The 24,462-nt window shown below is 39.9% G+C and overlaps 1 protein-coding gene across 1 annotated transcript; it reads left to right on the forward strand.

The window, feature by feature from the left end:
- The first annotated feature begins 751 nt into the window (after positions 1-751).
- LOC121454754 (membrane-spanning 4-domains subfamily A member 13-like) lies at positions 752-15,959 on the forward strand. The gene is made up of 5 exons (XM_041662177.1): positions 752-805; positions 2,533-2,682; positions 3,704-3,760; positions 10,137-10,253; positions 15,849-15,959. Exons 1-5 carry the CDS (start codon positions 752-754, stop codon positions 15,957-15,959), a joined length of 489 nt encoding a protein of 162 aa, XP_041518111.1.
- The last annotated feature ends 8,503 nt before the right edge of the window (positions 15,960-24,462 follow it).

A 24,462-nucleotide genomic window follows, 5' to 3' on the forward strand; every position in this document is an offset into this window, starting at 1 on the left:
GGCTTCTAGCTTTCAATATCTTCTCAGTCAAACTCTGCCAGATCATCAGGGAAAGTTTACCCTGTGCCCCCACTAAGTGGCTTGGATATGCACCTTTGTTCAGACCAGCTAGAATCAAAAGAATACTTTTCATGGGTATTAAATACAGAAGCTGAGCAGGGTTGTGACTCCTACAAAATAGGAACCTTTGCCCTCTCTATCAGTGTTGGAAATGATGAGTTACCCTTATCTTGCCTACCGAAACCCCCTCCATTGTTGTGTTCACTATCTTAAGAAACCTACGTACTCTCTATAGTATTCTATTTTCCAGCCTTCTCTGCAGCTAGTGTAAGTGTGTGACCCAAATCCTTCCAGTCTGGCACCCCTGAGACACACTTGAACTTCCAGGAAGAGCAAATGGGATAAATCAAAGCTAACAGGAGCCTGGACTTTCTGATGCTGCAACAAGGGCATATGAGTGGGTGCTGGGGGGGACTGATGGGATTGGAATGGCTATCATTTGGTACTCATCCATAGTCTAACTTCTTGAGAGCGGAATATTTAGTTTTGTCAAGATCCTACTAGTCTGGGGCAAAAGCGTCTGTCAGGGAACAATCAAGTATCTTTTAAAAAGTGAATGGCAACTGTGGAATTAATTTCCCCCTCAGGCTTAGGAACCTTACCCAAGAGAAAAATAAGAGTCACTAACTGATTTAATTTATATTGATTTTTGTCCACATTTTTCACAGGAGAAATCCTCAGATCCCTCTTCATGAATATGCTACAGAATCCTCTATGGATAAAGCAGGAACTGACATTGTTGGGGGTAAGAACAAAATGCTGCTCTAGTGAGCATGTCAACTGTGAGCAGGTTGCCCTCCTTAACACAGGAGACCTGAACCACCTCTGTATACACCACGAACTCTTCAAATGGAGGCAAATCAGTTACAATGGTTTCTGAAGGTGACATAACACCAAAACATAGACTGAATCTGGACATGGGGAAAAAATATTCTTCTTTTTAACCATCTATCAACTACTACAATTGTAAACTGATGGCATGTCCTAGATGAGATGAGCAAATTGTCAGTACACCCAGAAGAAGCTGCAGACAACACAGCTCTATGAACAGTGGTTGGTTACAAAGGTGCTGTGCTGTCCACACCATCTCACAGACACCCTTCGCCCAGGCAGTCCCATCCACTACGTAATTTGGCTGAGCAATTTGGCATCATCCACTCATACTACTGAATAACAGAGCCAGATTGAGAGTTATACACAAAACATTAAAAATTAGATGAGAAAAGTCCAAAATACCAAAACACACACACATGTAGGCACAGGGGATCTAGAAATAAATTAAACAAAGGTACAAGGTACACGATGAATTGTGTTTCTATACAATAATAATGAACATGAAGATATCAATCCCCAAAGAAAAAATACAAATATTAAAGAAACCATATATAGAACTTAAAATTTTAAAATGACTAAATGCTAATGAAATGTTCAAATTAGGTTACATCAATAAAAAGACAAAGCTCAACATAGTAAAACTGTTAGTTCTTCCTAAACTGGTGTATGGGTTTGGCAAAATTCCTAATAAAATCCTAGCAAGTCCTATTGGTACTCGAAGATTATGTGGAAGGAGAAGAAACAAAAACAACTAAATGAAAGTAAGAAAAATCAACACTAGTTGATTTTTAAGATAATGTCTGCCTATAGTCATCAAGATTATGTTTTTTTTTTTTCCGAGACAGGGTTTCTCTGTGGCTTAGGAGCCTGTCCTGGAACTAGCTCTTGTAGACCAGGCTCGTCTCGAACTCACAGAGATCCACCTGCCTCTGCCTCCCGAGTGCTGGGATTAAAGGCGTGCGCCACCACCGCCCAGCAAGAATATGTTTTTAAAGAAGAAAAATACAGACAAACATAACAGAACACAAAATCCAAAACTAGACTCCACAGAGATAGCCAACTGAATTGGGGAATAGGAATTGTTTATTTGTGTTTTGGGAAGGTATCTATGCAGCATAGGGGCCTCAAACTACAAACCCTGCTTCCTCAGCAAACGAAGTCATTGCCGGTGTGAATTCATGGTTCATCAGTTGTTTTCTTTTTCATAAAAGAACTCAATGGACAGTTTATCAGATGAATAATGAAGAGAGATCAAGTGAAAATAGGAACAAGGAGCCTTAATAGACTCCCAACTTTTTGCAAAATTAGATGAATATTTTAAAAAGCTATGAGATCCAGATGAGTGATCACCAGGAATAACAAGCATCAGTGGGAAAGTTACAGGAAGGGTAGAACTTGAGATGTCTCTGTGCTGACAGAATAGGTCTGTGACTTGATTACTGTTGATAAAACATGACAACATGGCCTAGAACTATACACAGAACATCGTATCACAATGTGTGTCCTCTTCGTAAGTTCTGAAAGCTGTCTCTGTCGTGGTAGAACACCACCTTCCTGCTTCATTCTGGCATTGGTCTTGAGGAAAGTTCCTTTCTAAGAGATAGCTGGAACTCTAAGAATGGTGTCTTTTCCTTTCAGACTGTACAATTAATGAATAGCCTGATTGTGCTGAGCCTAGGATACTTCTGGACATACCTGTACATTTCTCAAAATATTGTATTTGGATTTGGAAGTGGATATATTCCTGTCGTTAAAAATTCAGGATACTCACTTTGGGCCTCTTTGCTTGTGAGTAACATCATCTCTATAGTAACTACTAATGCATTCCTTAGATGTCATGGATTCTGATCCAAGCAATGTTTCCCTAGGAAATGATCCCCACATCTGCCTATGACTACCTGAAAAAGGGCAATAGAAATATGTTTTTTTAAATCTTTAGTTTATTACCTACAATACTTTTTCATAATCATATTCTACATTGTTAAAGAAACATGTGATACATTATGAAAAAACTAGTTTCTTAGCTGTGATATTACTTAATAAGAGTTTGCATAGTAAGAGGGATATTTGATACATTTAAAGCCATGATAAGAAACACAAATCCACAGTGACAGCTGATCTGAGCTCATGAAAACTCACAGACTCTAGACCAAATGCTGGGGAATCTGCATTGGACTGAACTGGGCCCTCTGCATGTGGCCAACAACTGTGGAGCTTGATCTGTTTGAAGGGCCCCTGGTAAATGAGCTGGCTTTTTGGAGCCCATTCCCTCTGATGGGATACCTTGCTCAGCCTTGATGCAGGGTGGAGGGGCTTGGTCCTGCCTCAACTTGATATACCAGGCTTTGTTGACTCTCCATGGGAGACCTTACTCTTTCTGAGGAGTGGATGGATGTGAGTTGGAATGGGGAGCAAGAGGAGGGGAGGGACGGGGAACTGTGGTTGGTAGGTAAAATGAATAATTTTTTAAAAGACTAAAAATAATAGAAATAAATAAACACAAGTTACAAATATGGAAGACAAAAATCTGTTTGAGTCAAACTAACTATACAAGTGAAATAAATGCTGTAGCCATTTCAAGATGCCCCTGAATCCCATTTCTATCACAACCATAATATTAGTGAATAGGAACTTCAAAGCTTTCGTCTCCATAAATACAAATCTTGAATTATTTCTTGAGTTGTTTTCTTAGTAGTCCCCACTAAGGAACCAAGCTGGTATCCCTCATGTTGCAGAATTCTAGAATTATCTTGAAGCTTATATTTTTACATAGTGACCGGGTATTAACAAATGTGGTGTTTGCTTCCAGTTTAGCCTATCAGGAAGTTTTTCAATAGCATTGCAGAAGAGGCCTTCAAATCACATGGTAAGTCAAAGACTCTGAAAAGTTTCCATTATTAATAAAAGTATTAAATTTCCAAAGACTAAATAAAAACTTTAAAAAATAAAAAAAAGCCAGTGAGGAATCAGCATGGCCTCTGCATGACTGGCTATCTACAAAGAAGCTATGGGGGGGGCAGTATTTGAAGTATGAGAAACATAACATGAATCCAAAGAAAGGTGAAGTGGTTAATGTCATCTCAGACAAAGAAAGTACAGAAATAGTACTATTGTCATACACGAATACTCAAGTATTCATGATGATAAAGGCCGCTATTTTTTAAGACTTAACAAACCTAAACTTCAAACTATAAGAAGCAAGGGCCAGGGTTATGGCTCACTGTCTGTGCAAGCAAAAGGACTTGAGTTCAGATCCCCAGAATCCACATCAATGCTGCACACACTAGCAGACATCTGGAATTTTAGTGATCCACAACAAGATAGGAGTAGAGGCAATAGAATCCCCAGACACGCCCAGGATGGCCAGCCTGACATATGCAATTACAAACAACAAAAAGAGACTCTGTCTCAAAGAAGATGAGGACAGACACCTAAAGTTTTCTTCTAACCTCCGTATTTGTACAATGCCAAACACGCCCCTCCCCCTGATACACACACATTCATACCTGAATAGCCACCATACATGTACGTATGCAGAAACTGATAGAATTGTGCAGAAGATTATTTGTAATGAATAGAATTTACCCTCACAATGAAACAGATTAAAAATAGTGCAATGTAACATATAAACGTAATTTTAGAGAGATGTATTTCAAATTATTTGGACAAAAATCTGAAAAGGGGATTTCCTCAGCTTTGTAAGGCTATATGCAAAAGGCAAATCTATTTTCCTACTTAGCAGCATGAGACTGAATGATTTCCTCTGAGATCTATGTCTTGGTTAGATTTTATTGTCAATTTGACAGAGCCTGGAGTAACCAGGAAGATGAAACCTCAGACAAAGAAGTCCATCAGATTAGCCCATGGCCACGTCCCTGGTGCCTTTTCTTGATTGCTAATTGATGTAAGAGCCTGCTGTGGGTGCTGCCATCCCTAGGCAATTTGACCTGGGCTGTATAAGAAAGCTGGCTGAGCAAGCCAGAGGGAGCAAACCAGTAAGCAGTGTTCCTCCATGGTTCCTGCCTCAATGTCTCCACTTTGAATTCTGGTTTTGGCTTCTCTCTAGGATGACCTGTGAGATGATATAACCCCCCCTTTTTTACATAAATTGCTTTTGGTCATGATAATTATCACAGCAACAGAAAGCAAGTTCAAACAGCCAGGAACAGTGGGTATGCGTACAAGACTGTATGTTATAGAGTATGTAGTAAGTCAAGAAAAACAGCCAGTAACAGTGTATATGTGTACAACACTGTATGTTGTGTCGTGTAGAAAGTCAAGAGAAAAAGACATAAAGACCTTCACGATGACAAAGTCAGAATATACGCTTCATCTGCAGACATCAGAAACATACTTAAACATCCTACAACACTCAAAGAAATACAGAATAATTTTGTAAGCTAATTTATCAGTGTTGCAGAATATAAGTTGCTTATAGGAAAAAAAATCAATTGGATGCCTGTGTAATTTGTTGGAACACTTACCTATTAAGGGAATCACATTATTCCTAGAACTAAGCCCTTTCACATAAAGCTACTATGAACACTTACCCACAAGTCTTATTACGGGCACATTTCTTGTTCCTCTCGTCATGGATATTTATCATTTTTAAAAGAAACTACCAAACTGTTTCCCAAATGCCTATTGCATCTCTGTGCTACCTTCATGCCTATTGCATCTCTGTGCTACCTTCAACAGACTAGACCTGACAAGTGTTCCTGTTGGTTGTTTTCAGATAGCTTTGACCAGAAGAACACGATGTGTAAAACCCCTTCCACAAAAGGACCGTAAAATACAGTTGCTTACAAAACCTCTTTTTACAATGAACATGGTGGTCCAGGAACCACCGAAAATATCAGCATGTGTTTCAACTTTAAGGGGGGAAATACATTAAATTACAAATAACCACGCAATAATGTTGGACTTTTTAAAAAAAAAGTAAACTAACATTGTTTTATTTCCTTTTGTCTAGTGAATTATACTTTGAATTTCATAATGCAATTTTATACATGCAATTATACAAATAATTTTAAACAGTGTATTTTAATCATATCTACACTCCATTATCTCCCTCTGACTCCTCCTGGGACACCACTCTCAATCAATCAGCCTCCCAACTTGATGTCATCATTAATTATTATTATTGTTGTTGTTGTTGTTGTTATTATTATTGTATTATTATTTTATTAATCACCCTGAGACCAATTCGTACTGATCATGTAAAGTAATCCCGTAAGGTATGGGCAATCTGCCAGAAGTCACATCTCCAAAGAAAAGTGACTCTCACTCCCTCAGCAGCCACCAACTGTCAATAGTTCCTCAGCTATGGGTGAAATCTTGGGAGCCCTTCTCCCAACTTGAGAATTCTGGCTGGCTTTTTCTTGTGTAGTTCTTATACAGGCAACCATAGCTGCTCTAAGTTGGTAAAAGCAACAACCGTGTCATATCTAGACGATAGCATTTCTCTTTCTCCTAATCCGGTAGCTCCTATATTCTTTCTTCTCCCTTTTACAATATGTTCCCTAAGTGCCCTAGGAAGGAAGAGGTTCACAGAGATAACTCATCTACGACTGAGCGCTCACAAACATTTATCTCAATATCTTCACCAGTTATGAGCCTCTGCATTATCTATGACCCAGTACAAAAAAAAAACTCTCTGAGGACAATAATCAACTTTATATGGAAAAACAAAAAACCCAGGATAGCCAAAACAGTCTTATATAATAAAGGAACTTCTGGAGGCATTACCATCCCTAACTTCAAACTCTCCTACAGAGCTACAGTATTGAAAACAGCTTGGTATTGGTATAAAAACAGAGAACTCAACCAATGGAATCATATAGAAGACCCAGACTTTAACCCAAAAACATATGAACACCTCATTTTCGATAAAGGAGCTAAAAGTATACAATGGAAGAAAGAAAGCATCTTCAACAAATAGTGCTGGCACAACTGGATGTCAACCTGTAGAAGAATGAAAAGAGACCCATATCTATCACCATGCACAAAACTCAAGTCCAAATGGATCAAAGACTTCAATATCAGTCTGAACACACTGAACCTTATAGAAGAAAAATTGGGAGGTACCCTACAACAGATGGGCACAGGCGATCGCTTCCTAGGTATAACCCCAGCAGCACAGACATTAAGGGCAACATTGAATACATGGGACCTACTGAAACTGAGAAGCTTCTGTAAAGCAAAGGACACTGTCACTAAGACAAAAAGGCAACCCACTGACTGGGAGAAGATCTTCACCAACCCCGCAACAGACAAAGGTCTGATCTCCAAAATATATAAAGAACTCAGGAAACTAGACTTTAAAATGCTAATTAACCCAATTAAAAAATGGGACACTGATCTGAACAGAGAATTCGCAACAGAAGAAGTTCAAATGGCCAAAAGACACTTAAGGTCATGCTCAACCTCCTTAGCGATCAGGGAAATGCAAATCAAAACAACCTTGAGATATCATTTTACACCTGTCAGATTGGCTAAAATCAAAAACACCAATAATAGCCTCTGCTGGAGAGGTTGTGGAGGAAGGGGTACACTCATCCATTGCTGGTGGGAATGCAAACTTGTGCAACCACTTTGGAAAGCAGTGTTTCGGTTTCTCAGGAAATTCGGGATCGACCTACCCCTGGACCCAGCAATACCACTCTTGGGAATATACCCAAGAGATGCCCTATCATATGACAAGGGCATTTGTTCAACTATGTTCATAGCAGCATTATTTGTAATAGCCGGAACCTGGAAACAACCTAGATGCCCTTCAATGGAAGAATGGATGAAGAAAGTGTGGAATATATACACATTAGAGTACTACTCAACGGTAAAAAACAATGACTTCTCAAATTTTGCATGCAAATGGATGGAAATAGAAAATAGTATCCTGAGTGAGGTAACCCAGACCCAAAAAGATGAACAAGGGATACACTCACTCATAATTGGGTTCTAGCCATAAATAAAGGCCAGTGAGTCTATAATTTGTTACCCTAAAGAAGCTAGATAAGAAGGTGAACCCAAAGATAAACATATAGCTACCCTCCTGGGTATAGGGGGTAGACAAGATTGCCAGGCAAAAATCGGGATCTTAAGGGTGGGGTGGGAGGGGGGTAAGGAGAGATGGGGAGAGAAAAGTGAGAAGGGTAGGATGGGAAGAACATAGGGCAATGGGATGATTGGGATAAAGGAAGGTTGGATAGGGGAGCAGGGAAGTATATATCTTAATTAAGGGAGCCATCTTAGGGTTGGCAAGAGACTTGGACCTAGAGGGGCTTCCAGGTGCCCAAGCCGAGGTCCCCAGTTAGTTCCTGGGGCAGCTGAGGATAGGGAACCTGAAATGATCCTATCCTATAGCCATACTGATGAATATTTTGCATATCACCATAGAACCTTCATCTGGTGATGGATGGAGATAGAGACAGAGACCCACACTGGAGCACTGGACTGAGCTCCCAAAGTCCCAATGAGGAGCAGAAGGAGGGAGAACATGAGCAAAGAAGTCAGGACCACAAGGGGTGCACCCACCCACGGAGACAGTGGGGCTGATCTATTGGAGCTCACCAAGGCCAGCTGGAATGTGACTGAAAAAGCATGGGATAAAACCGGACTCTCTAAATATGGCAGACAATGAGGGCTGCTGAGAAGCCAAGGACAATGGCACTGGGTTTTGATCCTACTCCATGTCCTGGCTTTGTGGGAGCCTAGCCAGTTTGGATGTTCTCCTTCCTAGACCAGGATGGAGCGGGGAGGACTTTGGACTTTCCACAGGGCAGGGAACCCTGACTGCTCTTCAGACTGGAGAGGGAGGGGTAGAGGAGTGGGGGAAGGGGTAGAGGAGTGGGGGGAGGGGGAGAGGAGTGGGGGGAGGGGGAGGAGTGAGAGGCTGGGAGGAGGCAGAAATTTTTTTTCTCAATAAAAAAAAAAAAACTCTCTGACCAAGAGTGAAGTCAGCACTAAGCTATGGACATAACCATGAATATTTAGAAGGCAGCTTGACAACATAAACATTTAATAAGAGAAAATCAGTAGGTTCCCTCTATGGCCTGTGATATCTCCAGATATGATGATGTTTACAGTACCAAATGTGGAATCCATCGTGTGGAATAGGCCTCAAAACCAATCAGAAAGCAGTTGGCTCCTCCCACACTAGTCATGCCACCGTTGCACCAGTGAGCATAACGTGCCTGGCAGGTAGGTATTATAGCATGCAATGCCCAGCGCTAAGTAAGCCCACTGATATCTTTGCTCCATTACTACACAGTGTGTAACACCGTTCAGTACTCTGAAAGCTAGCCTTTAGGGAGTCAGCTTCCTGGGAAGTTTGAGGTAAAATTCTTCATAGACTTCACTGGTTTGCTTTCTGCAAAGGAGACTTTTCCCTAGAGAATAAATGAACTGACATCAATGAACAACATATAACAGTTTACATGAAGGGTTCTGTTCTTTGAGATAGGTTTCAGGATCTAGTGATTCAAATTGTCATGCTTGCTATCTAGCTTTATTAACTAGGAAGAAATTATTGTGAGTATGGACAAGGAAATAGGTATAATAGTTATTCTTCTTAATAGCAATATTAAATAATATATCTCCTGGCATATGTAGATAAAACACAATTATTCAGCAACATTATAAAGCATGAATAGTCTGAAGTATGTAGGTTGACAAACATGCATACATGCCGCCTGGGTGATGACCTCCAACCATGTGTAACTCTGTACATCATCAAGAAAATCTCTTCACATTGAGCTAGATAGAACCTGTATGCCCAAGAAAATTCCCCAAATTTTGCTTTCCTGATGTCCAAGAACGATAGAAATCTCCTAGAGTATTAGCTCTCTGGCAATGTAAAGCCGTGCAGTATTGTGAATTTGTCAATATCATGGGTATATTTTATATTCGATTTACAATTAATATGCACTTGATTTTCTTTTATAGTTTGAAAAAATATCTAATGCACTTTTTTCTGTCCCTTTATCCACTAACTCAGCAGAGAATAAACATTGAGTCCGTTATCAGTAGAGAATAAGTACCTGCACATCTAATCAAAAGTTTTATTATCCCCCAAATTGTTTGGTCCTACTAGGAGCCTAACCAATCTATAGTTCTAACAACCTTTTTGGTGCTCTCACTATGCCAGAAAGATTAGAATTTCTACACTTCTGTAAGAACACACTTGCAGAGAGGACTATGGAATAGCTTTCAATGACTGGACAATACTTTTTAATCTGTTCTAGCTGTTCTGGACTATGACAATGAATATCTCAAGCATCTACGCAACACTAATAGGTGTGGTTTTAATAACATTTGAACTGACAGTCACTTCAGCATTAAAGTCTTCTTGGTGGGAATACGTAAGTACTGGGTTTCTAAGAGAATGTCTTCATAATTTTAGAATTAAGCCTTCAGTGAGGATCAAAATAGTCAAATATCAATCAAATTACCAGAAGTCCTCTCATAAGTTTACTCTCAGGCAAATGTGCCTATTATTAGTGTGATATAAGCTACATGTTACAGTTCAAAGCCTGCATGATCAAATAAAATCTCACAAATATTAATACAGATATTTTATAGATGAAGCATTATAGTCAATCCTGATTCTTCCTGGTTGCTATGAGACATTTATGAGTGGCAGCTTGTTCTTCCTATGTACCTTAAGACAAGTTTTTCCTAGGGTTTAAAAGATCAAATTTGCTAGAGTAAGACTTTCTTCTTCCAAGAATGAAATGACATCCATATGGACTTATATTACCCATATGTTCATGGTCAATGAACATGCTGTAGTTGAGAGACTTCATCCAGGAACTGATGAAAACAGATTCAAAGATCCACAACCAAGCATTAGACCAAGTTTGGGAAATCCTGCTGAAGAGAGGGAGGAAGGATTGTAGGAGCCAGTGAGTCAAGGGCATCACAAGAAAACCCACAGAAACAACTAACCAGTCTCATAGGAACACACAGAGTCTAAACCAACAAACAGGATGTCTGCATGGAACAAATCTACACCCTTTCCATACATATGACAGTTGTGTAGCTTGGTCTATTTGTGGTACTCCTAACATTGGGAGCAAGAGCTGTCCCTAATGCTTTGGCTGGCTCTTGGAAACCTATTCCTCATCCTGGATTGCCTTGCCCAACCTAAATACAAGTGGAGGTGCCTTGCATTACAGCAACTTGATATGTCATGGGAGGCCTGTCCCTTTCTGAACAAAAACAGAAGAGAGGTAGACTGAGTGGTAGGGAGATTTGGTGAAGAGAATAGGAAGATAAGAGAGAGGGGAAATGTGATCAGGGTATAAAATAAATTAATTTTAAAAATAAGAAAGTGTTGCCGTCTACAGACTGAAGCTTATCTCGACAATGGATGTAATTTGGAAGGCTCATATACTCTGCTCTATGTGCACTATGCCATGAGGACATTGTGTGTTTCTGCATCTGCTAGAGGGTCCATGCAGAACTATTTTAGGCTGTTTATGTTTGTGTACCTGTGGTCCTGTGCAGGTGGCACTATGAACATAGGCACACTTAGCCATTTAGGCTTGTTGGTGAGAAGAGAAAGGATGATGAAAACAGAGAAAGAAGGAAGAGATTCTGAGGAAATTTTGTAAGAATTTGAAGCCATGGTGTTGAATCTTGTCTGTGGACTACTATCCTTCTAGTCTATGCCCAGAAATTAACAAAAGGAACCAAAACAGCTGGGCTCTAAACCAATACCTAGAAACCATAACTTTTCAATTGATGCCATTAGATGTTACTTGTATCTAACTTCCCAACCAAATTAAGAAAGTGCTCCTTACTTCAACATACAAGAGTTATGGTTAATAGACTAGTTCCAAACTATATATATGTTTGTAATTTATCATTCCATTTTTCTTATTTCTATGTATTGTTTAAAGAAACTTTACAATAAATAAATACAGATATAGATAAAAGCCTATGTAACTCTGATGCAATAAAGAATGAATGTTTAGCTATTTGATTAAGGTCATGGGTCTAGACACCTGAAGAGCACTTATGCTGATCAAAGCGAAATTCCAAGTCACTCACCACAGTAAATAGAGTTTTAACCAAAACAAGTCAGTGACACAAGAGATGATAACTTTATTTATGTAAGGAATGCATTTCCCCTTTAGCATCATTTACTAAATGATAGGGAAAGTGTACTTATATATACTTCCTCTTTAAATAAGTCCTATTACATCTCAAAAAAATGTATCTCAATTTTATCTTCTCCAGAGGCTCATTATCCTTAAGAAAATATACTTGTTCTACCCACAACAACAAAAAGAATATACAATGATTCCCATTATTCTCTTGGCAGAAATGTATCAATTCACCATCCTCAATAGCTATCAATTATCATATAATCAAATATATGCATAAATTTTCAACTATTGAGGAAATGGGATACAGGAAACTGGTTATCTTCTCATGTTTTTCTCCTTCCTACAACATAGCTATACCTCTGTGAGTTTTTTTTTTATTGAGAAAAGGAGAAAAAAAAAAACAAGTTTCCACCTCCTCCCAGCCTCCCATTTCCCTCCCCCTCCTCCCCCCCTACACCCCCTCCTCCCACCCTTCTCCCCCTCCCCCCCACTCCTTTCCCCCTCCCTCTCCAGTCCAAAGAGCAGTCAGGGTTTTCTGCCCTGTGGTAAGACCTAGGACCTCCCACCTCCGTCCATATCTAGGAAGGTGAACATCCAAACTGGCTGGGCTCCCACAAAGCCATCACATTATGTAGGATCAAACCCCCGTGCCATTGTCCTTTGCGTCTCATCAGCCCTCATAGTTCACCATGTTCAGAGAGTCCAGTTTTATCCCATGCTTTTTCAGTCACAGTCCAGCTGGTCTTGGTGAGCTCTCAATAGATCAGCTCCACTGTCTCAGTGGGTGGGTGCATCCCTCGTGGTCCCGACTTCTTTGCTCATTTTCTCCCTCCTTCTGCTCCTCATTGGGACTTTGGGAGCTCAGTCCAGTGCTCCAGTGTGGGTCTCTGTCTCTATCTCCATCCATCACCAGATGAAGGTTCTATGATGATATGCAAGATATTCTATGTATTGCTCAAGGATAGGGTCATTTCAGGTTCCCTATTCTCAACTGTCCAAGGAACTAACTGGTGACCTCAGCTTGGGCACCTGGGAGCCCCTCTAGGGTCAGGTCTCTTGCCAACCCTAAAGTGGTTCCCTTAACTAAGAATTGTGGTTCCGTGCTCCCCTGTCCAACCTTCCTTTATCCCAATCCTCCTGCTTTCCCAAGGCCCGACCTCCTTCCCTTCTAACTTTTCTCTCCCCATCTCCCCTTACCCCCAACCCACCCCACCCCAAGATCCCAATTTTCTCCCCGGCAATTTTGTCTACTTCCCTTAGCCAAGAGGATAACTATATGTTTTTCCTTGGGTTCCCCTTCTTACTTAGCTTCTTTACATTCACCTATTGTAGACTCCGTGACCCTTATTTATGGCTAGAAACCAATTATGAGTGAGTACATCCCATGTTCATCTTTTTGGGTCTGGCTTACCTCACTCAGGATAGTGTTTTCTATTTCCATCCATTTGCATGCAAAATTCAAGAAGTCATTGTTTTTTACCGCTGAGTAGTACTCTAATGTGTAGATATTCCATACTTTCTTCATCCATTCTTCCATTGAAGGGCATCTAGGTTGTTTCCAGGTTCTGGCTATTACAAATAATACTGCTATGAACATAGTTGAACAAATGCTTTTGTCATATGATAGGGCATTTCTTGGGTATATTCCCAAGAGTGGTATTGCTGGGTCCAGGGGTAGGTTGATCCCGAATTTAGGAAGGGGTACCCTCATCCATTGCTGGTGGGAATGCAATCTTGTGCAACCACTATGGAAGTCAGTGTTTCAGTTTCTTAGGAAATTCGGGATCAACCTACCTCTGTGAGTTTTATAACATTGAAAAGTAGAATTTAGGAAGCATTCTAGTTTGCTTTCTGCTGCTGTAATAAGACACTAACCAAAATCAACTTACGAGAGGACAAAGTTGATTTCAGCCCACACTTTCAGGTCACAGTCCATCCCTGAAAGCCATCAGGGATGAAGCTCAAGCAGGAACTGGCACTATAAAACTGTTGGGGACATTGCTTACCGACTCACTCTCGGACTCTCTGTCTTGCTCCGTGTTAGCTTTCTTATTCAACCTACACTCCCCTGCCTGGGGATGATGAGATCCACAGTGGTTTGGACCCTGCCACATCAGTCATCAACCAAAACAATTCCTCAGAGTCATGACTTCCCTTAGCAGATATCTGGAGGTTGTATTTAGCTGACAATAAAAGATGACAAGCATGGGAACCTTCCTCCTTTGCTATTTCATGAAATTACTATTGAGTTCTGTTGTTAATTCTTCTTTCAAGTTCTGGGAGAATGCTATGGTTAATCCATGGGTGTTTCTTAGGAGATATTTTATTCCCTCTGTAGTCTCGTTTCTGGAGATATTTCAACTCTTTCATTCATTATGGTTTAATTTTGATATATTGAATGTGTCTAGACATTCCTCCATTACTTGAGGTATTGTAAGCTTGTGAAATATAGGTTCTTACAACATGTCTTTCTGGATTCCAAATTTTGTTGGAAAGTGTTATAATGTCTCTCTTTTTATTTCTGATTTATTACATATTCTCTATCTTTCCCTTGCATAATTCAACTACAAGTTTATCAATCATTTTATTTTCAAGAACCAATAATCCATTATATTTGTTCTTTGTATTGGTTTTTGTCTATTTGTTTTTCTTTAATTTTATTTCCTTGTTTCCTGATTTTGGTTATTCCTACCCATTGGTTTGGAATGTGCTGTGTTCTTGCTTCTTCCAAGGCTTCAAGGTGAATTATTGAATTGTTAACTTGAAATGCCTTTTTGATGTAGGCACCAAGTGCTCTAAACCTTCCTTTCAGGTTGTCATCAGCATGGCCCATTGATTTTCGTCTGTCATATTTTATTTTCAGTCAGTTCTAGGAATGGTTTTTACTTCCTTCTTGGTCTCTTCAGTAACACAATTATTCAACAATATGCAGTTTAAGCTCCATGAGTTGATATACTTCTAATAGGTTTTTTTTTTTTTGGGATTTTTGGTTTTTTATTTTGGCTTGGTTTTGATTGGTTTTTCAATATAGGGTATCTGTGTAGCTTTGGAGTCTGTCCTGGAACTTGCTCTGTAGATCAGGCTGGCCTCGAACTCACAGAGATTCAACAACCTCTACCTCCCAAGTGTTGGGATTAAAGGCATAGCTCTTCCTGTAGTGTTTTGTTTTCTGTTGATACCTAGTTTTATCCCTTTGTGGTCAGATAGAACTCAGAATTGAATTTCAATTTTCTTATGTTTGTTGAAACTTGTTTTGTGTCTTAATATGTGATAGATTTTGGATAAAGTTCTATAGGCTGCTTAGAAAAAGAATGTATATTTAGTGTTTGAATAAGAGGTCCATAACTGTTAGGTTTAACATCTCAACAGCACTGAGGCACAAGAAACATTGCAGAAGAATTAGAATTTGAGAGCTGAAGGATGGCTGGGAATGCTGCAGTGCCATCTTCTGGGAATGATATGGCTATCATCATAGAAAACTCACAGCACAAAATCTGCTTACTTGTACAAAATCTCTACAAGATCAAGCCAGCTAAAATTCTGGCATAGACATGGTAGATGAACAGCAGACCCCAGCCCTTTCTAAGAGCTATTGGAAGCAGATAATTGCTGTGGGAAGAATCATACTTCTGTAAGGATTTGGCCACTAGTCCACTAGATGGCTCTACACATATGCATATATGGGCTATAAAAAAAGACATGAAATTGTGAGGGGAAACTGGGGGTTGAACCATGAGTTGGAGGGAAAATTGGGAGTAGATAATATTGTATTTCATTGTATATCTATATAAAAATTCTCAAAAAAATATTAAGGAAAGACTGTATTTTTCTTTTGGGGTACAGAGAAGTGGTAGGATGCTTACAGGATATCTCTTCCTGTTCACTGTCTTGGAGATGTTCATGGCATGCACAGTAACTGAGTGGACCTACAGAGCAAGACAAACAGAAGATTAAAATGGTGAGTCTATCATTTCTCCTTCGGTGAACAGAAGCTACTAACTTCTGTGATATATCCTGTTCAAATTACTTAGAAAGAATTAAGCATCAGTAATGTCATCTCTAACCTGTGGTTAGTGGTAGGTCAGTACATTTTTGTAAAACTATTTGGCACTAAACAGCTCTTCCTATCACTGAAGATAAATAAATTACTCCACATGAAGAGAGTAAGGCTGAGAATGTTGCTCGGCAGTAGAGAACTTACGTAGCATTAGTGAGACTCTGATCACCAGAAGAAGCACATAAAAGAAGTCAGGTGGGTAATCTGGGGTAGAGTGCAGTGACAGAGACACTGGGGCTGGCTTTTATACTCAGCTCTTCTTGATTAGACAACCGTAGTCCCACCATCCAGCTGCACAAACACTATCACCAACCCCACCATTTGATTCTTAGTCCATAAATATGCCTTGTTCTGTGGACCATCTAAATCTGTAAATGGAATTCCTTAAGTAATCTCTGTTTGAAATTAATGTGAGAAAATTAAAAAGGGAGAAGGCATTATCAGATTAATTCTTCTAGGATTTTCCACTTTATCTTGCCTCAGAAGCTATCTTTCAGGGCACTTATATCTCAATACCTATTTGTGTTTCAATAAATTTTCCTTAGCTAATGTAGTGAGATATGGAATTGAAATTCATCAAAAAAGAATAACACTAATAAACTTTAAAAATATATGGCTGGAACTACTGCGAAGGCTCAATAGTTAAGAGCAGTTGATGCTCTTGCAAAGGACCAAGGTTTGATTCCCAAATCCCATATGTTGACTTAAAACCATCCATAATTCCAGCCACAGGGAATCCAAAACCTCTGCTCTGGCTTCTGTGGGCACCAGAAATATACATGGTGCATGGGTATGCATTTAAGCAAAACACCCATATACATATATAAATCTTTTTAAAGGTATATGTGACTCTTCTTAAAAGGAAAACACAGAATTCTTTGACTAAAGGGATGAGAGAAAAAGAATAAATTGAAATTATACTCATACTAATAAAATATAAATGGAGTGAAGCAGAATATATAGGAGAGGCAAAAGTGAGGAAGAGAAATAAGTAACAGGAGGTAAAGGAGAGAAAAATTATTTAAAACTAAGATTTAAAAAAAAAACATCATTTGGTGTGGTAAGTATATCTCAGATGAATTCATTTCTAGCATGTTTAAGGCTCTCTGGATTCCAGGGCCAACACAAAAGAAGAAACAAAAAGGCAGTTCATGATCTTATTAAGAGTCTCAGTGATAAGACTATTCCCTATTTGATCTCAATAAAGTGCTGCTGAAATTGTATAATTCTTTAAATTACATGACATTAATGAGCGATTTCCTGCCATCTGCCTTACCACAGGTTCATAGAAGAAAACGAACCTTTTCCTAGAAGTATCATGGCCTCAGTCAAGGAGGAAAGTTCAATGATGAATGAGAACTTCATTTAGTTCAGGAGACATCTCTGAAACGGAATTTAATTGTCTGCCTCAGTAATTCCTCTCCTCCATTTCAATAATAAAAAAATGACAGCAATGACTATGTTTTACTTTACATATGAGAAGTCAAGCATGAATTGATTTCACTGTTGTAAATTAATCCAGGATTGAATCTGGTCAGCCGGAGTTAAAATATTCTTCTGAGACCAAGGAATCTAATGAATGGGCTCGAATTTTCTAGCATGGATTCTACACCTAATGTTGATGAGGTGAAGTAATGCTGACTCAAAGCCGTTTTGTAATGAAAAGATAGACAAGCCAATTCATCATCAGTGGGGCAGACTAGACTAGCTCTAACACCAAACATCTATCTAACCAGCTATTGTTAAATGATCCAAAATTTATCTGTAGTTTATAATATAGATAGACTATTAGATATACCTTTATATAATTGAGACTACTTGATGTCCACGGAAATCTTTACTAGAAAGTCCATTTTCTGCAATATTTTATTCTTTTTCCCACAGCTTTTCTCCTTTATGAGTTTTAGATTAATTGCCTTTCCACAATACTCTACTGAGTCGTTGAAAACCTTTTGTGCTGGTTATCTTACTGTTTCTGTGACCAAATGCCTGAAGAAAACAGCTTCTAAAAAAAAGAAAAGTTTATTTGGGCTCCCATTTTCAGAGACTGCGGTTCACGCTTGGCTGGATCTAGTTCTTTTGGGGTTTTGACAAATCAGCACCATGATGATGAGAGTGGGGCAGAGAAAAGCTGCTTACTTCATAGAAGCCAGAGAAGAGGAGAGGGGGAGGGGATAGAGAGGGAGGATAAAGGGGAGAGGGGAAGGAAGAGGAGAGAAGAATGTGGAGAGGAAGAGGAAAGGGAGAAAAGAAAAGGAGGGAGATGAGGAGGGGATAAAGAGAAAGGAAGGAGAAAGGGGGGAACGAAGAAGATTGAGGAATGGAAAAAGAGGGGGAAAGGGAGAAGGAGGGCAGAAAATAATATGGAAATCGAGGGAGGGATGGGGAGAGATGAATGTGGAAAGAAAGAAGAAAGGGGAAAAAGGAGAGGGAGAGAGAGGAAGGGAAGAGAGAGGAAGAGGAGAGGGAGGGGAAGGGAGGGAGTAAAGAGACTGAGTGAGTGAGGAGACCATTGGGGGGGAAGAGGGAAGGAAAGCAAGAGGGAGGGGAGAAAAAAGGAGAAGGAGAGAGAAAGTAGGGAGAGGAAGAGAGAGAACAACAACAGCCAGAGAGTCACCACCTCACAATCACCACAGATTAGCTTGTGGACCCCTGAAGAACACTTGAAACCTAAACCAAGCCTCTTCCCTCCTTCCTTCTCTTTTGAGAACTTGCTCCCATTTCCCTGTCTTCATAAACAAGTGATCCATGATGCAAAAGATACATATTTTATATCAAGTGCCCCTACAAAGGTCTGTGGCATTTTATTATATCTGTAATTCACGTAGATCATACATGCACATACATGCACACACACACACACACACACACACACATGCACACACCTTTTTCCTCCTAGTAGTATGATTTTAAAATCCACTCATGTTGCTATTTATATATCAGTTGACTTTAAATGCTGCCTGATAGCCTGTAGCATCTATGACAGCACATTCATACATTCCTTCTTAGAGGAATGGGCAGGTGGGTTACATTTTTTCTCACCTTGAATAATGTCTTTGGGACATGCATTCTTCACCAGGGTATTTGATGTACATATGTATACCCAACACACACACACACACACACACACACACACACACACACACACACACACCGATTTCTTTTTTTTATTGAGAAAAGGAGAAAAAAAACAAGTTTCCACCTCCTCCCAGCCTCCCATTTCCCTCACCCTCCTTCCCCCCTACACCCCCTCCTCCCACCCTTCTCCCCCTCCCCCCACTCCTCTCCCCCTAACTCTCCAGTCCAAAGAGCAGTCAGGGTTCCCTGCCCTGTGGTAAGTCCTAGGTCCTCCTGTCTCCGTCCATTCCTAGGAAGGTGAACATCCAAACTGGCTAGGCTCCCACAAAGCCAGCACATTACTTAGGTTCAAAACCCCATGCCATTGTCCTTGGCTTCTCAGCAGCCCTCATGCTCAGAGAGTCCAGTTTTATCCCATGCTTTTCAGTCACAGTCCAGCTGGCCTTGGTGAGGTCCCAATAGATTAGCTCCACTGTCTCAGTGGGTGGGTGCACCGCTCGTGGTCCCGACTTCTTTGTTCATGTTCTCCCTCCTTCTGATCCTCATTGGGACCTTGGGAGCTCAGTCCAGTGCTCCAGTGTGGGTCTCTGTCTCTATCTCCATCCATCACCAGATGAAGGTTCAACGGTGATATGCAAGATATTCGTCAGTATTGCTATAGGATAGGGTCATTTCAGGTTCCCTATCCTCAGCTGCCCAAGGAACTAACTGGGGACATCGCCTTGGGCATCTGGGAGCCACTCTAGGTTCAAGTCTCTTGCCAACTCTAAGGTGGCTCCCTGAACTAAGAATTGTGCTTCCGTGCTCCCCTATCTAACCTTCCTTTATCCCAATCCTCCTTTTTCCCCAAGTTCCCCCCATTCTCCCCTTCTCCCTTTTCTCTCCCCATCTCCCCTTACCCCCATCCCACCCCACCCCCAAGATCTCAATTTTCTCCCCGGCAATTTTGTCTACTTCCCATAGCCAAGAGGACAACTATATGTTTTTCCTTTGGTTCACCTTCTTACTTAGCTTCTTTGGGATCACCAATTGTAGACTCCATGACCCTTGTTTATGGCTAGAAACCAATTATGAGTGAGTACATCCCATATTCATCTTTTTGGGTCTGGGTTACTTCACTCAGGATAGTGTTTTCTATTTCCATCCATTTGCATGCAAAATTTGAGAAGTCATTGTTTTTTTTATCGCAGCGTAGTACTCTAATGTGTAGATATTCCACACTTTCTTCATCCATTCCTCCATTGAAGGGCATCTAGGTTGTTTCCAGGTTCTGGCTATTTCAAATAATACTGCTATGAACATGGTTGAACAAATGCTCTTGTCATATGATAGGCCATCTCTTGGGAATATTCCCAGGAGTGGTATTGCTGGATCCAGGGGTAGGTTGGTCCTGAATTTCCTGAGAAACCGAAACACCGATTTCCAAAGTGGTTGCACAAGATTGAATTCCCACCAGCAATGGATGAGGGTACCCCTTCCTCCACAGCCTCTCCAGCAAAGGCTATCATTGGAGTTTTTTTTTAATTTATTTATTTATTAAGGATTTCTGCCTCGTCCCCGCAACCGCTTCCTATTTCCCTCCCCCTCCCCCGATCAAGTCCCACTCCCTCATCTGCTCGAAGAGCAATCAGGGTTCCCTGACATGTGGGAAGCCCAAGGACTGCCCACCTCTATCCAGGTCTCGTAAGGTGAGCATCCAAACTGCCTAGGCTCCCACAAAGCCAGTACGTGCCGTAGGATCAAAAACACACTGTGATTGTTCTTGAATTCTCAGTATTCCTCATTGTCCGCTATGTTCAGCTAGTCCGGATTTATCCCATGATTTTTCAGACCTAGGCCAGCTGGCCTTGGTGAGTTTTTATTTTAGCCATTCTGACAGGTGTAAGATGATATCTCAAAGTTGTTTTGATTTGCATTTCCCTGATCGCTAAGGAGGTTGAGCATGACCTTAAGTGTCTTTTGGCCATTTGAACTTCCTCTGCTGAGAATTCTCTATTCAGTTCAGTGCCCCATTTTTTAATTGGGTTAATTAGCATTTTAAAGTCTAGTTTCCTGAGTTCTCTATATATTTTGGAGATCAGACCTTTGTCTGTTGTGGGGTTGGTGAAGATCTTCTCCCAGTCAGTAGGTTGCCTTTTTGTCTTAGTGACAGTGTCCTTTGCTTTACAGAAGCTTCTCAGTTTTAGTAGGTCCCATTTATTCAATGTTGCCCTTAAAGTCTGTGCTGTTGGGGTTACACATAGGAAGCGATCTCCTGTGCCCATCTCCTGTAGGGTACTTCCCACTTTCTCTTCTATCAGGTTCAATGTGTTCTGACTGATAGTGAGGTCTTTAATTCATTTGAACTTGAGTTTTGTGCATGGTGATAGATATGGGTCTATTTTCATTCTTCTACAGGTTGACATCCAGTTATGCCAGCACCATTTGTTGAAGATGCTTTCTTTCTTCCATTGTATACTTTTGGCTCCTTTATCAAAAATGAGGTGTTCATAGGTTTGTGGGTCAAAATTCGGGTCTTCTATACGGTTCCATTGGTCGACTTCTCTGTTTTTATGCCAGTACCACATTGTTTTCATCACTGTAGCTCTGTAATAGAGTTTGAAGTCAGGGATGGTAATGCCTCCATACAATCCTTTATTGTATAGGATTGTTTTGGCTATCCTGGGTTTTTTGTTTTTCCATATAAAGTTGATTATTGTCCTCTAAAGATCTGTGAAGAATTTTGAAGGGACCTTGATGGGGATTGCATTGAATCTATAAATTTCCTTTGGTAGAATTGCCATTTTTACTATGTTGATCCTCCCAATCCAAGAGCAAGGGAGATCCTTCCATTTTCTGGTATACTCCTCAGTTTCTTTCTTCAATGCCTTAAAGTTCTTGTCAAATAGATCTTTCACTTCCTTGGTTAGAGTTACCCCAATATATTTTATGCTGTTTGTGGCTATCGTGAAAGGTGAAGCTTCTCTGATTTCCCTCTCTGCTTTCATATCCTTTGTGTATAAGAGGGCGACTGATTTTTTGGAATTGATCTTGTATCCTGCCACATTACTAAAGGTGTTTATCAGCTGTAAAAGTTCTTTGGTGGAGTTTTGGGGGTCGCTTATGTACACTATCATATCATCTGCAAATAACGAAAGTTTCACTTCTTCCTTTCCAATTCGAATCCCCTTGATCCCCTTATGTTGTTTTATTGCTATTGCTAGAACTTCAAGCACTATATTAAAGAGGTATGGTGAGAGTGGACAGCCTTGTTGTGTTCCTGAGTTTAGTGGGATGGCTTTAAGTTTCTCTCCATTTAATTTGATGTTAGCTGTCGGCTTGCTGTATATACCTTTATTATATTTAGGTATGACCCTTGTATCCATAATCTCTCCAATACTTTTATCATAAAGGGATGTTGAATTTTGTCAAATGCTTTTTCAGCACCTAATGAAATGATCATATAGTTTTTTTCTTTCAGTTTATTTATATGCTGGATTACATTGATAGATTTTCGTGTGTTGAACCAGCCCTGCATCCCTGGGATGAAGCCTACTTGATCATAATGGATAATTTTTCTAATGTGTTCTTGGATACGGTTTGCCAGTATTTTGTTGAGGATTTTTGCTCGATGTTCATGAGTGAGATTGGTCTATAATTTTCTTTCTTGGTTGAGTCTTTGTGAGGTTTTGGTATCAGAGTAACTGTAGCTTCATAAAAGGAATTTGGCAATGCCTCTTCTGTTTCTATATTGTGAAATACATTAAGGAGTATAGGTATTAGTTCTTCTTGGAAGTTCTGGAAGAATTCCGCATTGAAGCCATCTGGTCCTGGGCTTTTTTTGGTAGGGAGGTTTTTGATAACCGCTTCTAATTCTTCGCGACTAACAGGTCTATTTAGATTGTTCACCTGGTCCTGGTTTAACTTTGGTATATGGTATTTATCTAAAAAAGTGTCCATTTCCTTTACATTTTCCAGTTTTGTGGCATATAGGCTTTTGTAGTAAGATCTAATGATTCTCTGAATTTCATCTGTGTCTGTGGTTATGTCCCCTTTTCATTTCTGATCGTATAAATTTGCAAATTCTCTCTCTGCCATTTGATTAGTTTGGATAGGGGTTTGTCAATCTTGTTGATTTTCTCCAGGAACCAGCTTTTTGTTTCATTGATTCTTTGTATTGTTTTCTGTGTTTCTATTTTGTTGATTTCAGCCCTCAGTTTGATTATTTCCTGTCTTCTACTCCTCCTAGGTGAGTCTGCTTCTTTTTTTCTAGAGCTTTCAGGTGGGCTGTTAAGTCTCTAATGTGAGCTTTCTCTGTTTTCTTTAAGTGGGCACTTAGTGCTATGAACTTTCCTCTTAGGACTGCTTTCATAGTGTCCCATAAGTTTAAGTATGTTGTTTCTTTATTTTCATTGAATTCAAGGAAGACTTTAATTTCTTTCTTAATTTCTTCCTTAATCCAGGTATGGTTCAGTAGTTGACTGTTCAGTTTCCATGAATTTGTAGGCTTTCTGGGGGTAGCATTGTTGTTGAATTCTAACTTTAATCCATGGTGATCTGATAAGACACAGGTGGTTACAAATATTTTTTTGTAACTGTGGATGTTTGCTTTGTTACTGATTATGTGGTCGATTTTCGAGAAGGTTCCATGAGCTGCAGAGAAGAAGGTATATTCTTTCCTATTTGGGTGGAATGTTCTATAGATATCTGTTAAGTCCATTTGATTCAATACCTCCATTAATTCTCTTATTTCTCTGTTAGGTTTCTGTCTGATTGACCTGTCCACTGGTGAGAGAGGAGTGTTGAAGTCTCCTACTATTAGTGTGTGCGGTTTGATGGCTGCCTTGAGTTTTAGCAATGTTTCTTTTATGTACGTGGGTGCTTTTATATTAGGGGCATAGATGTTCATGATTGAGACTTCATCCTGATGAACTGTTCCTGTTATGAGTATAAAATGCCCCTCTCCATCTCTTCTGATTGATTTAAGTTTGAAGTCTACTTTGTTAGAGATTAGTATGGCCACACCTGCTTGTTTCTTAGGTCCATTTGCTTGATAAGCCTTTTCCCAGCCCTTTACTCTGAGTAGGTGCCTGTCTTTGTGGTTGAGGTGTGTTTCTTGTAAACAGCAGAATGTTGGATCCTGTTTTCATATCCAATCTCTTTTCCTGTGCCTTTTAATAGGTGAGTTGAGTCCATTGACATTAAGTGATATTAATGACCAGTGGTTGTTAACTCCGGTCATTTTTTTAGTCGTAGAGTTTGTGTGTTTCCCTTCTTTGTTTTGTGTTGGTGAAGGGTCTCTAGATGTCTGACTTATTGTGGTCATTGTTGGACTCCTTGGTT

The sequence above is a fragment of the Microtus oregoni genome, unplaced genomic scaffold, assembly GCF_018167655.1.
Source record: "Microtus oregoni isolate MIOR12 unplaced genomic scaffold, Mior012 000012F_ref0000307, whole genome shotgun sequence".
Lineage (NCBI taxonomy): Eukaryota > Metazoa > Chordata > Mammalia > Rodentia > Cricetidae > Microtus > Microtus oregoni.

What these genes read in the sequence shown, in the direction of transcription:
- LOC121454754 (XM_041662177.1), top strand. Translation starts at nt 752, where the DNA reads ATGAATATGCTACAGAATCCTCTATGGATAAAGCAGGAACTGACATTG. An exon ending in AGGAACTGACATTGTTGGGG is followed by an intron (nt 806 to 2,532) that starts GTAAGAACAAAA and finishes TTTTCCTTTCAG; the next exon opens with ACTGTACAATTAATGAATAG. An exon ending in AGTCTTCTTGGTGGGAATAC is followed by an intron (nt 10,254 to 15,848) that starts GTAAGTACTGGG and finishes TTTGGGGTACAG; the next exon opens with AGAAGTGGTAGGATGCTTAC.